The sequence below is a fragment of the Tachysurus fulvidraco genome, chromosome 5, assembly GCF_022655615.1.
Source record: "Tachysurus fulvidraco isolate hzauxx_2018 chromosome 5, HZAU_PFXX_2.0, whole genome shotgun sequence".
In the NCBI taxonomy this organism is placed as follows: Eukaryota; Metazoa; Chordata; class Actinopteri; order Siluriformes; family Bagridae; genus Tachysurus; species Tachysurus fulvidraco.
In genome coordinates this window covers 23507133-23520608 of record NC_062522.1, presented here as the reverse complement: position 1 = coordinate 23520608, position 13476 = coordinate 23507133, and the positions used below count along the sequence as shown (strand labels likewise).

Genomic DNA, 13476 nt, shown 5'->3' with positions numbered 1-13476 from the left:
AACGATGTATTCACAAATGTTATTTTTGTGCTAGAAGATATCTTTTAAGGTGAGTGTGTGCTCATTTAGGCATGCAGTTTGAAGATTTTCTTGCTAGCTACATTTCTCTTGTAGCTCCAGGGCAAAAATGAAGAATTAAACCTCAGCCCACTATACATGTCTTGGCTGATTGACTACTAAGGTTGTAAATTCATATTCATAGAGAAGCTGAATAATGTTCAAATCCCTGACTGTTTCCTTCCTATATGCACCCCTAATAGTACTATAATTGTGCTGTTAATGTCATCTTGATTGGTATGCTTATTAACCTCTAATCTGCTATTTCCTCATTAAACTGCATGGTGGATCAAGTGTTTCCTTTATTTTTTTTATTCATTTCCCCCATTAAGTCGGGAATGTGGTTAATTGGTGGTTTTGTGTTTCAACTAAAAAAAAAAAGTCACAACCAATGAGTGTGTGTGTGTGTGTGTGTGTGTGTGTGTGTGTGTGTGTGTGTGTGTGTGTGTGTGTGTGTGTGTGTGTATAGACTAACCCTGCTCATGAATATTCTCCTAGACTTAAAGGTGGGGTCTGCATTGTATGAAAGCCAGTGTTGAAAACCGCTTCCTGCTAATGTCACACATGTGCACTGAACACTCTCTTTGCCCATATTGACAAGACACCCTTTCTGTTCATTGGCTACACGTTAGTTTTGTTTTTGTTTTGTTAAACGCAGTTTTCTGAAGCATTTCTCAAACAACCGAGACCCCTCCTTTAAGGCTGTAGTTTCTATAACTTATTTCCCATTTTTATTTTGTATAAAGCAAAAGATGTTGAACATCTTTAATGTACTATAAATTAATTAGCAGGACCGTTCTCTCTGAAGACACATTCCACAGTTTCCAAACCCTCAACTAAGTGGCTTCAATCAATGCAGCCTCCTGTATTACAGTCACCATTGAGTAGAACAATAGCTCTCAGCGCACATAGCTTTCACAAGCACAGGCCAGATAAAAGAAAAATTATGAAATAGATGTATCGTAATGCTTCACAAAAGCACTACATGCATATTCATGCACTAATATTAACCTATACAATACTATTATTATATAATACTATATTTGCTTAAGGCATTTACTAATCACAGACCAATGTAGAGCGAAACATAACTATGTATGTTAGTACAAGTCAATCAAACATGCTCTGAAAGCAAGAATATGAATTAGGTTTATCATATCATTTATTTATTTTTTGTTAATAATTCGCCATATGCAGCTGTGTACATGAACATCACTGGAGGGAGCTGACATTTATTCACTTAGTAGATGATATTATCTATTAACATTATAGGTCTAGTGTTCTGTGTTCTATTTAATTGAGTTTACCTCTGTGTGTTAATTAATACATTAAGTAACAAACATGTAGTAACATGTAGTTAAGGTGGTCATTATTCACACATGAAATTATAAGACACATGTCGTAGTAGTTAGCTGTTTATTAGTTCATGATGCATTTACTCATCATTAGTTCATTGCTAAGTATTAGTTCAGGTATTTGTGCATGATTATTATATTCATGTTCTGTTAAGAACATATGAAGTGTTAACCTGTAAATAAATAAATATTATAATCTGCTACATGTGCTACACTAGTGTCCAATTGTTTACCTGTCTAACTGAACCCATCTAAATCCCTACACTGAAACACAAATATGTCTTGTTCAGTACTCAGCACCAAGGGCTCTCCTCGTGGTTTTAGTATTTCATTTACATACACAATCTAATATTTACTGTAATTCCTTCCTTCATTGTGGTGTGTGTGTGTGTGGTGATTTGGGTGATGCAGCAGGCAGCGTTACTGTGTCAACCTACAAGTTCAATCCTGAGCTCATGTTTCTGCCTGTGTTCTAAAGAAGAACCACTGGATAGATTTATCTATCTATCTATCTATCTATCTATCTATCTATCTATCTATCTATCTATCTATCTATCTATCTATACAAAATACAAAATTAAATTTACATATTCTTAATTCAGTAAGCACTTAACTAAATTAAGTACTAAACATTATCTATCTATCTATCTATCTATCTATCTATCTATCTATCTATCTATCTATCTATCTATCTATCTAGATAGATAGATAGATAGATAGATAATGTTTAGTACTTAATTTAGTTAAGTACTTACTGAATTAAGAATATGTAAATTTAATTTTGTATTTTTCATTTACATTTGGCTCAATATATTTGCTAAATATATCCCCACTGGTTCCTGACGTTTTCTGACCTTTTTTTTTTCTAGTTAATTATCAAAAAAATAAACCAATTAAACATAGGAATAGAAAAGACTTTAATTTATTAAAGTATGTTTTTTTTTTTTTTTGCCAAGTTAGAAGGATCAAGATCAACCTTTTTTTATGCTCCATTATTATTTTTTATTATATTAAAATGTTTTTTATTATATTAAAATGTTTGTTCTCTGATTGCTGGCACCAGCACAAATCCTAATTCAATGCAATGTAATGTAATATTTCTATAAAGCATACTATTTTATCACAGTGGGTATGGCTATATGAAAATATTATAACAGGACACGATAGCCTCCTGATAGTATGAGTTGTACGGCTCTGATCAGATGGCCCTGTTTGTGTTGTGCAGAGCCGAGCAGGATTACACAAGGACCCAGCAGCATGGAGATTATGGTGGGTGAGAGCATCGTACTGCCCTGCCAGGTATCTGTGGATCCGGCGCTGGACGTGAGCTTCTCCTGGGCCTTTAACGGCCAGCTTATTGACTTTGAGCACGACTCAGAGCACTTCGAGAGAGTCGGCGGAGTGAGTAAAAAAACAGCACTGTTTTCTGGCAGATAGCACTGTGTTATTCTGCCCAGTATCATGAGAATGAGTTTGGCCAAATGTACTTCTTTGTTTGAAATTCCTGAAATATCATATTACATAATGTGCTCAGAAATTAATTATCCCTAATCTTCTAAGAAGCTACATTTAACTTTGGTAGTTAATGTAATAACAGGCTGTTCAAACTTCCACAAAAGAGACACAGTGAGTGCAGGTTTTCTTTCCAATCAAGCTGATGTCCATTTTTTTAATCAGTTGATCTTGGCTTTCAGTAGACCATCAGGTGTGGCTTCTGCTTGGTCTAAATGAAAACTTGCTCCCACACCAACCCTTTCTAAATAAGATTGGTTATATTTCATTCAATTATTCTAACAGTGAATAATAGCTCTGACCGATTAGCGGGCTCTCATTAGTGTACTATGTACTACCAGCTGCTAACAACAATCCGTTGTTAATTTTAACTGTCAGCTTAGTATTTGGGTTGGACTGTAATGGTACTTTTATTTAATCAATTTTGGATATTCAGTAATAAAGAAAATATTATAAAATATTCAAATAACATAAGTGATCATTCATAAGTGATAAAAGATTTCTGGATATTAAATGGGGCATGGTTAAAATGTGTGCCTCACGCCTCAGGGGTTGAAGTTTCTACTCTCTCCTCTGTTCTGTATTTGTGGAGTTTGCCTTTTCTTTCTGTGCTTCAGCAGTTTCCACCTGGTACTCTGGTTCCATCCCAGATTGACAGACATGCGTTATAAACAGATTGGCATCTCTAAATTGTCGGTATCTAAATTGTGTGTGATTGTGCCCTAGAATAAATTGGCATAAATTTGCGCCCCAAGACCCCTGAGATCCTCCAGACTCCTTGTAACTTTTGGTAGACTAATCGCTACAGAAAATGGATGGATGGATGGATGGATGGATGGATGGATAGATAGATAGATAGATAGATAGATAGATAGATAGATAGATAGATAGATAGATAGATAGATAGATAGATAGATAGATAGATAGATAGATAGATAGATGGATGGATGGATGGATGGATGGATGGATGGATGGATGGATATTACAGCCTAGTGTTTAATGTATAACATTGTTGGATGCAAAGTGTTCCCATTATTCCTTGTCGTAGTAAGTGAGCATTCCAGATGGATTTACTTTACTTGTTCTGGGTCACTCGATTAATGACCTACATCGACTATAAATTAACTAACATGATTTGGAACAGTCGTTGTGTTACAATTTTCCAAAAAGGAAAGGGGCCATATCAATGCTTTTTTTCCCCCCACTTTCACTTTCTCTTCTGCCTTAACTTCTATTTTTTGCCCCTCGAGGGAGCATATTCCTTATCATCAGGCTTTGCTGTAATTGAATTTGCATACCTATTTATGTAGCTTGAGTCCTGAAATAATTTCATAATGAGTTTGCTGGCATGAAACAAAGGCAGTGATGATTTGAAATCCTGCCTCGAATTGCCCGATAAGACCCAAGGCTTTTTATTTAATGTGTTCTGTTTTAAACAAAGAACATTTTTTTTGTTTTGTTTTGTGCCAATTGGTTGGAAAAAAAAAAATTACTGAATGGGATTGATTATGTGTCTAGTTGCAAATTATGGTCAAAAAACAACCAAAAAAAACCCAACAGAAAAATAAAAAAAAAATATGTTAGGTTTCATATTCACTTGCAGATATTAGCAACTTACACTGACACAGCTTGAAATGAGATGCTGTTTTTGTCACTTGGTGTGACTGGTGCTTTTTGAGATTATCACTTCTCATCTCATCTGCTCTGGCTGCATACATTGCCCTTATTTAAAAGTGGCCTACTCCCTGTCCGGCTGGCATAGCTGAAATTTTAAACCTGTCACTCCTCATTGCCAGCTGCCTGCATCCGTTTTGTTCGTTTGGGACTGGAGCTTGTCACACACGAGGAAAGCTGTTAACGGCAGCACACCCATGGCCTTCACACACCGCTCCATGGATCTGAAGTGTGAGCTGGGACAGGTCTCTAAAAACAGAGGAAATTTTCTTTTACTGGTGTTGCTAAACCAGATTACCCTTGAATGAATCATACACTTACACACAATCCACACAGAGTATTTTTTATTTATTTATTTATTTTTTTTGAAGCACGAGCTGCATTTTGTCAGGGACTCCAGTAGAAGAAAAACATTTAGGCTTCTTTCTCCTTTTCAGCTTTTTACTACCCATGTGATAAAATGCAGATCAGCAGTATATGGCTGTTTTTACTGCCTTTACTGTATTTTTCTCATTTCATTTTATTTAATTGTGACTTTTGCACATGGCTGACCTCGTCAGAATTGCTGATTTGTAGCTGATGTAGTCACAGAGCACAAAACAGTCACAGTCCACCATTCAATATGGTAAAATTTAATTATTCAACACTAGAGCACAGCCGAGTTGTTTTAAATTTTTTCTTTGTTGTGAAATCCCAAGCCCCGTTTCATATGTCATGCCGGTGTAACATCTATCTCTGAAAAAAGACGATTATAGATACCAATGCAGTCTGTGCTGTTTATTCCCTGTGGTGATCATGTGCATTGTGTTTTATCAGGAACAACGTGAGTCCTCGTTATGTACGTCTTGTCGCCTTATCCCCCCTCTGCTTATATAATTACGGAATAATTAGTGTCTTGCCAATTAGCCAGAGCGTGTTTGTTTTAGTGGGCTCTCATGCATCACACAGAGCTTGATAGGAAATATTACCTGAAGGCTGTCGTCATTGTGCAGTCTGTTCTGTCTTACAGAAGTGCCAGCTTTGAACAACTCTGAATTATATCAGAATAGCTGTATACTCTATCATAATTGAAAATATGCATCCAAGATATTAGTGTTTTAAACAATATTTAGGACAAAAACAGAGTTCTTTTACATGCTTGGGGATCCTTCTATGTAAAACATAATATAGAGGGACTTAAATTACATTCTTGTCTTTTGACATTTAAACACATTGTTGTGTTTATAGTTCATGAGTTTACTTACAGAGATTTTATCTCTGCAAGTCGCCAGCTGTTGTACTGTGAAGTAGCCAGTAGGTGTTCCTACTGCTGGTTGCTATAGTAATAACATTTATCAGTGGGTGGCACAACTAGCAAAATCACTTCCCCTTAAATGAAACATTCTAAAGAGAGATTTGGCGTTTGTATATAAAACTCAGCAGTGTATTTATGCATCATATTATTCGAGATGATGGAGAAGCAGTGTGTGTTCTTTGCCATGGATCTCATGCACTCTGTTCATTCACCCCAGTTGGTAGTCGCTGCAACAATTTGCTCCATATTTGCATAAGGTTAAACTTTTGCAAGTTGTCTTCAACCAAAAGGTGTCCCATGTTCAAACGAGAGTTACACAATTGTGATATCTCTTGGAAAATCTATTGATTACTAGATCTGTGATATAATTTTAGGAACATCTGTTGACCTACACATCTGTGCAATTATCTAATGCCAATTGTATGACATCAGCACAACATCATGTAGATACAGTTTTTATTTAATGTTCACGTTACACATCAAACAGCGATATGTAAAATGTAATTTAAGCGTCTTTTACATTGGGAAGGTTGTTGGTGCCAGACATGCTGGTTTGAGTAGTTTTGTTTCCTGGGATTTTCACATACAACAGTCTCCAGAGTTTTTACAGAACGGTAGGAAAAACAAAAACCATCATGTGATTGACTTCCGTTGGTGGAGGCACCTTGTGGATGAGAACACTCAGAGGAAAATTAACAGATTGGTTCAAGCCAATAAAGATACTGAAACTGAAATAATGACTCTTTATAAGTGTACTAAGACTACAGTAGACATAATAAAATGGGACAGTTGAAGATTAGAAAAGGAATCACTTGGTCCAGTCTTCGTACAGTATGTCGACCATTAGTGATACTGTGTCCACTGTGGTCTCAGATTCGTGTTCTTGGTACAAAGGAGTGGAACCTGATGTGGTCTTCTACTGCTGTAGCTCATTCCTCCCAAGGCTTGATGTGATGTGTGTTCTAAGATGCTCTTCTGCTCAGTCATGGTTTACAAGTTTGATGTACAAGTCCTGTTGGCTTGAATCAACCTGACCTTTTTCCTTTGAGCTCTCTCATCAACTACTGTAGGCATTTCCACCAAAACCCATTTTTGGTGTTTTCTTTAAACACTTGAGACTGTTTTGTGTGAAAATCTTTGGCAAACCAGCATATCTGGTACCAACAACCATATCACAGTTAAACTGAGATTACATTTTCCCCATTCTGATGTTTGACATGAACATTAACTGAAGGTTCATAACATTGCGTTGCTGTCACATGATCGCCTGATTAGACAATTGCCTTAATCTGGTCTACAGGTGTACAGAAGTTTTCCATAAAGTTCTTTGTATGTGTAGCGTTGAGGGTGACTTTGAAAATATGAAGTAATTAAAAAGGATCACTGCATGCCCATTATACACATTTTGAGAAGTGCACACATAACTTATAAGCTCATCAAGGTATTATTTCTATCAGTATATTTGTACCGTTACCTTATGTTTATATCTCACATCAAATGCAATCCATTCTCAAACAGCTGAAGATTGCTGAAGAGAGCTGAAGCTTAAGAACAGGTGTTACAATTATAATGCGTGCCGCACAAAGGCTTGCAAACAGAAAAAGCTGGCAGAGACCGAAACTGAAGTTCACAATTAATGTAGCCTAAACAGATTTCAGCTTTTGAACATATAAGTAAAATAATCAGAAAAGGACTTCTAAAGTATATGGCAGTAAAAATTTTCATGAACAGTGGATGAATTCCACTGCTGTTTGAAAAGAAGTATAAAAAAAAACGCAAAGAATTTCTGTAATATATGCATGCAATGCATATGCATGTATGCATTTAGATATCACAAGCCTGTCACAAATGTCTATGTCTATTATTATCTCTAATAATAATATTTTTTATGCCTGTGACTACAAATTGCATGATGGTGAGTCCACAACCTTAACATGACCTCCAGTGACGCACCTATTTCCAGACAAAAATACTTAAGTACCAATGACGTTCATCTTTTTTAACGCAAGACTCTGGGGTGGGTTATTCTGGAGTGCATGCTTTTTTTTTATGTAAATTATCGCCACAAACACCTCAAGCTGCATCATAAATTGGAAGGGGGTGGGGGGGGGTGGAGCTTTTTGGGTGCAGCAATAAAAAAAACTCTGGAGGGACTGGATCATGTTTTGACCTCACCCTGTTCCACATTTATTGATGAGTCTCGTTGCCTGCTAAATGTATCTCAGTATTGCCTCTGGTTTAGTTTGCCACATTGGTTTTCAGAAATGTAAAAATCCTACACCTGCATCCTTCCATCTGTCCTCTTCATGACAGTCAGAGACATTTTGCTGCAGTCATGAGTGACGTCGGGCTGATCAAATACGCCATGGATAAACTGTTTGTTTTTTTGTTTTTGTTTTTGTTTTTTTGTTGTTGTTTTTTATTTTTTTATCCAAACACAAGAGAGATGGTGAACATCATCACAGCAGACATGGATACATTAGAGTCTAACATTTAAGGGTTATTCTTTCTGAGCTGAAGTCAGTCTGACTCACTGACACCCACGATGCTCACAAATTGGTAGCAGAAGCCAAAATGCTGCCTCATTTATTTATTTTCTAGCACTTATTTTACTCTTTCTCATATAGTAAATGCCTGTTTGTGCCTGACTATGTCTCTGACAAAATGAATAACACACATGCCATATCAAATTCCTTAAGAAAGAAATAAACAAATAAACCAACTGATAATCCACTGATAATGAATACATGTTTACCCATAATGCTATGTGCTAGATAGTAGAAAAGACTGCACACTAAGAAACAATTTGAAGCGTTGTCTTTGAAGTAATGCCTTTGATTTGTTGTATAATGCATAAGAAACCATGCCAAGAAGTCAGATGAACAGTGGGGTCTTGCTAAAGAGTGGGAGGGATTGATTTGTTTTGATTTGAACAATGGAGTTTCATGGTTTCTGCTGTTCTCTTATGCTTTATTGAACACAGAAGTTTGCCGGGGACCTCATGATTCGTAATATTCAGCTTAACCATGCCGGGAAGTATGTCTGCATTGTTGATACAGATGTCGAGAGCTTGTCTGCAGATGCAGTCCTGATTGTGGAAGGTAACATCTTCAGCTGTTATATGTACTATATGCTTTATGAGTTGTTATTTCAAAAGCTAGCAGCGAGATACTAAATGATTATGTATGTAGATTTGGACTGAATGAAACCTATAAAAGCTAGAACTTGAAACCCTACATTTATAAAATATTTATTTAAACAGGTGTCAGAAGTATAGACAGGTTTTGTTCATTTTTATGTCATGCTGACATAACACTTGAGTCGGAAATTAATTTTGCTTAGTAGTTTTGCTATGATACGCTCCAGGGTAAAACGTCTGATGAAAATTTGAAGGCCGCTGACAAAACTTTGAAGGCCACTGACACTCACAATCTTTACAAATTGGAAGCAGATGCCAATATTTGTTTTTATTTTACTCTTCCTTGTATCTTATCCAATCTTTGTCAAAGTGAGTAACTGCCACATCGAATTTGTTGAAAAAATGTTACTCCTATTAACCTACGGTAGGTGTTTATGAAAATTGTTTCAAAAGCAAAATATAAAACAAAAAACTGCGCTTATAGACCCAGAGCAAGTATTCAACCTCTGTTGATGCGTTATAATGAATTAAAAATCGAAATAACTTTATGTAGCAAATTTGTGTGACATAAACTTTATTTTATTATCATTTAAATTTGCTACTTTGAGTTGTACGATTATTAAAAATAACGGCAACCTTGTTGTTAATTCATTTCACTGCACTCTGGAGAAGGTGTGCCCACACCTATGAGTACGAATTATTGTGAATAAAGTCAAATTCAGTACATCATACGACTCAGGTTTTATATCAGCATCAACTACTGCATGATTCCTGTAACAACATAATATTTATTATGTATGCCTATGTAGGGCTCATGTCAGTTGTCATGAAATGCTTATGTGGGTGTCATGTAAACACCACACTAAGGCTCTTAAAGTATTTTTTTTTTTAAATAGCCACAGTGTATAATTTAACAACTAGAGTGAAACAAATATATATATATATATATATATATATATATATATATATATATATATATATATACATATGTACATATGAAATCATGAATGTCACTGGTGGGTCCTAGGAGTTTAAATCTTGAAGGAAATAGTTGCTCTCGAAGTATCTCAGCTATGTCGTGCTATAACACCATATTCATTGTGCTGGTTGTACCAGGCATTTAAAAATGGAGTTGTTTCTTCATAGAGCATGTTTTTAATTGTCTCATCAGCTGAGTGGTATGACCCAGTCTCAGAATGGCTAGCACATGGGAATGCATTTAAATAGCACAGAAAGAGGCAATCTGAGGTAGAAATGTCCAGAGTATACACAATGTGTATGTGCACTGCATACACAAGCCACCCACACAGGCCCAAATTTACATTTGCAGGAATGTACATTCTTTCTGCATACATTCTTCCCCCTTCCCAAGTTGTTTGTACAGGCTCCAGGCTAGGATCAGCTTTGCTACCACATAAAACTCAATTGATTGAAGCATTTATAGATGCTGATCCAGCCTCCTCCTCAGACTCAGCCGTTGTGTTTGTCAGGTCCACCCGGTCCCCCAGACAGAGTGATGGTGGAGGAGATTACAGATTGCACAGCACAGCTTTCCTGGAGCCCTGGAAGAGACAATGGCAGCCCCATCACTGGTTATGTCATCCAGGGCAGGACACCTTTCACCGTAGGCTGGCAGGCTGTGGACACAGGTACTACAAATTGTTTCTCAATAATAAAAAAAATAAAAAAAGAGTGAGCTTTTGGTATGAATGTAGGACTCTGTTGCAGTAAGACATTTTTTAATAACAGTGTGGTTAAAAAAAAATCTGAATTCAGGGCACTCTGGACTGAAGACACCAAAATGAGTGTGGTCTTAATATATATCAGGATAAACACATCACCAGCCACTTTGTTACATACATACAGTATGTATCCCCGCTCACTCGCGCTGTTATCCAATCATGTGTGGCAGCACAGCACATGCAGTCTTTCACATGCATGTTTGTTGGTGCCAGATGGGCTGATTCGTGTATGTCTAAAACTGTTGATCTCCTGGGATTTTCACTACGGGGATTTTCACAATGTCACCCAGATGAAGATGAGTTCCTATTTGATTCTGGTTCTTCTCAGGTTTTTGTCCACATATCTTTTCAGGGAGTTTTTCTTTTAACCTTCTCCTCTGGATTATTCATTACAGATACATTTATCCATTATTTATCCATTTATACATATTATACAATATCCATTACTATAGAAAAATATTGAATAGAATTAAAAGCAAGAAACATCCAGAGAGAGGCAGTTCTGCTGGTGGAAACACTTGGTGAACGAGAGAGGTCAGGGGAACATGGTCAGATTAGTTTGAGAACCAGTCTTTACAATGGCGATAAGCAGAAAAACATCTCAGCTAACACAGTATGTCGAATACTGAGGCAAAGCAGGAATCTGAGGCTACAATGGGGGGTATTCAGTCAAATGGAACAGTAAAATAATCAGAAATCTTGGTCATTGTGTTACTGCTACACAATTGGTTGACTGGAAAATTATATAAGTGTTTTTAGTAAAGTTATTGCTGTATAGGTAATAAGCAAGAGTGGGTCAACAAAAACAAGTCTTTGCCTTGAACAAATTGGGGATACTGTAGTTCCAAGGTAATATTAAAATAAAAAAAATAATAATAACAAACCTTCTATACACCAAAATTGAAGACAATCCAAAATTCTGTGTTCTAATAAATTTAGCTTTTTGCACAGCTCAGCTAGTTTGGATTTTATTTTGTTTTGCAGTGTGTATATATTTTACTTTTCTATTTAATGTTTTTGCAAGCTTTTTTTTTTTTTTTTTTGCTGAAAACCGCAAGTGTCATTTCATTGGCAAGCATTTCAGTTCATTCCCAGGCATACAGGTACTACATGAAACTTAATCTATAATTACAATTCAAACTTTGTTAAAACCAGTAAGCAAAGCAAAATCCAATGGTCAAGATGGAAGAAAGAACCTTGCAATTCAATAATGTCTTGGCACTGAGAAAGCTATAGCTGTGGGTAGTTGTTATGTAATCATTATAAAGTGCTTTCTATAATTCTATGCTCACTCAGTTCCGGAGGTCATCAACGGCAACACGCTGACTGCTACGGTTGTGGATCTGAATGCCTGGGTAGAGTACGAGTTCAGGGTGCTGGCCAGCAATGGTGTAGGAATGGGAGAACCAAGCCCTCCCTCTGCTAAAACCAGAACTGAAGATGCTAGTGAGTGTTTCTGAACACACATACATTTATACCATACACAAATATGTTAAATATATGTCATCAACGGTACTGAGAACACCCTGAGATTTACCCAAAGCAAAGCAACGGGATTATGAATATTATGCGACAATTATACTTTGTTCGAGACAAAACGACGTGCTAAAATATGTGGGAAAGTGTTACAGTAGCACCTGCCTTTCACCTAATTGTAATTTGGCTTGTTGGTGATTAAATTTCAAAAGCTATGTCAGTTTTTAGGAGTGCACAGTATGTTCCTCCACACAGATTCATATTATTACAATTCTATTACGATTTTTCTATAAAAAAAAAAAATGCCTAATTTTTCCTGTGCAGTTATGTCCAAGAATGGTGTTTTCCAGTAGCATCTATACCACTGCCTATAACACGTGCACCTAAGTCAATGAATAAACCTAAAAGTAGTGGCGGTTCTAGGATCTTTCTGTAACAGGGGCCGTTAAGGGGCCACATGTTACATTCAGCGGCCAAGTACAGGGTACATTCAAGCACACAAAATAATTTATTCAGTACGGTGCAAATACATTTCGACAGTCATTCCTTTTTCAAACGCTCGAGTGCCGGCAATTATTTGGGGGAGGAATTGCATCTCTGATCGTTATGAAAAATTCTCCGGTTGCTCTTCTCGTCGACAATTGATGAACAGGGGCCGGTGCCATTCAGATTTCAGCAGGGGCCAGGGTCCCTGTGGCCCCGCCTCTAGAACTGCCCCTGCCTAAAAGTATAGAAAATAGGGATTTTGTAAAATCCTCATTTATATTAATAATAAAAAAAGAAAAAAAAAACAGGTAGATTTATACAATGATATAAACATAAAACATTCAAATGAACATTTATTAGCAGTAGAGTGAATTGCCAATGTATTGTTACATGAAATGTGCTCATCACATTAATTAACACACATCACTCCAATTGGTTTTAAATTAACAATATGGCTCTCACCCTTATTAATAGCAGCTTATAAAGGAGCAGACAATCCAGCACACACTGTAGCATGTTTTCTTTTTTTATTGGTCTTAAATGGTTTATTGTATAAAATTCTTCCACAAAAGATTTTGCTTGCAAGCCTCACTGACTAGGAAACAATGTTATAGGGTTTGACATAAGGACAACTGAAGGAGCTTTAACTTTTTAAGGTTAAGGTAAACTTTTCTAAGAGGTCAGAAGAACAGTAGCAGAAAGCATGGAACTGGAGCAGAGGTGAAAAACATGGCGTTTACG

General features: G+C 36.5%; 1 protein-coding gene across 3 annotated transcripts in view; it reads left to right on the top strand.

Annotated features, from left to right (window-relative positions):
• Nucleotides 1-13476, top strand: part of cntn3b (contactin 3b) — a 94119-nt gene that overhangs the window by 63153 nt on the left and 17490 nt on the right. For all 3 annotated transcript variants that reach the window (XM_027146238.2, XM_027146237.2, XM_047814346.1), the window contains 4 exons: nucleotides 2638-2813; nucleotides 8876-8993; nucleotides 10522-10680; nucleotides 12070-12219. In XM_027146238.2, coding sequence (XP_027002039.1) covers nucleotides 2638-2813; nucleotides 8876-8993; nucleotides 10522-10680; nucleotides 12070-12219 — 603 coding nt within the window. The remainder of the gene's footprint in view (nucleotides 1-2637; nucleotides 2814-8875; nucleotides 8994-10521; nucleotides 10681-12069; nucleotides 12220-13476) is intronic.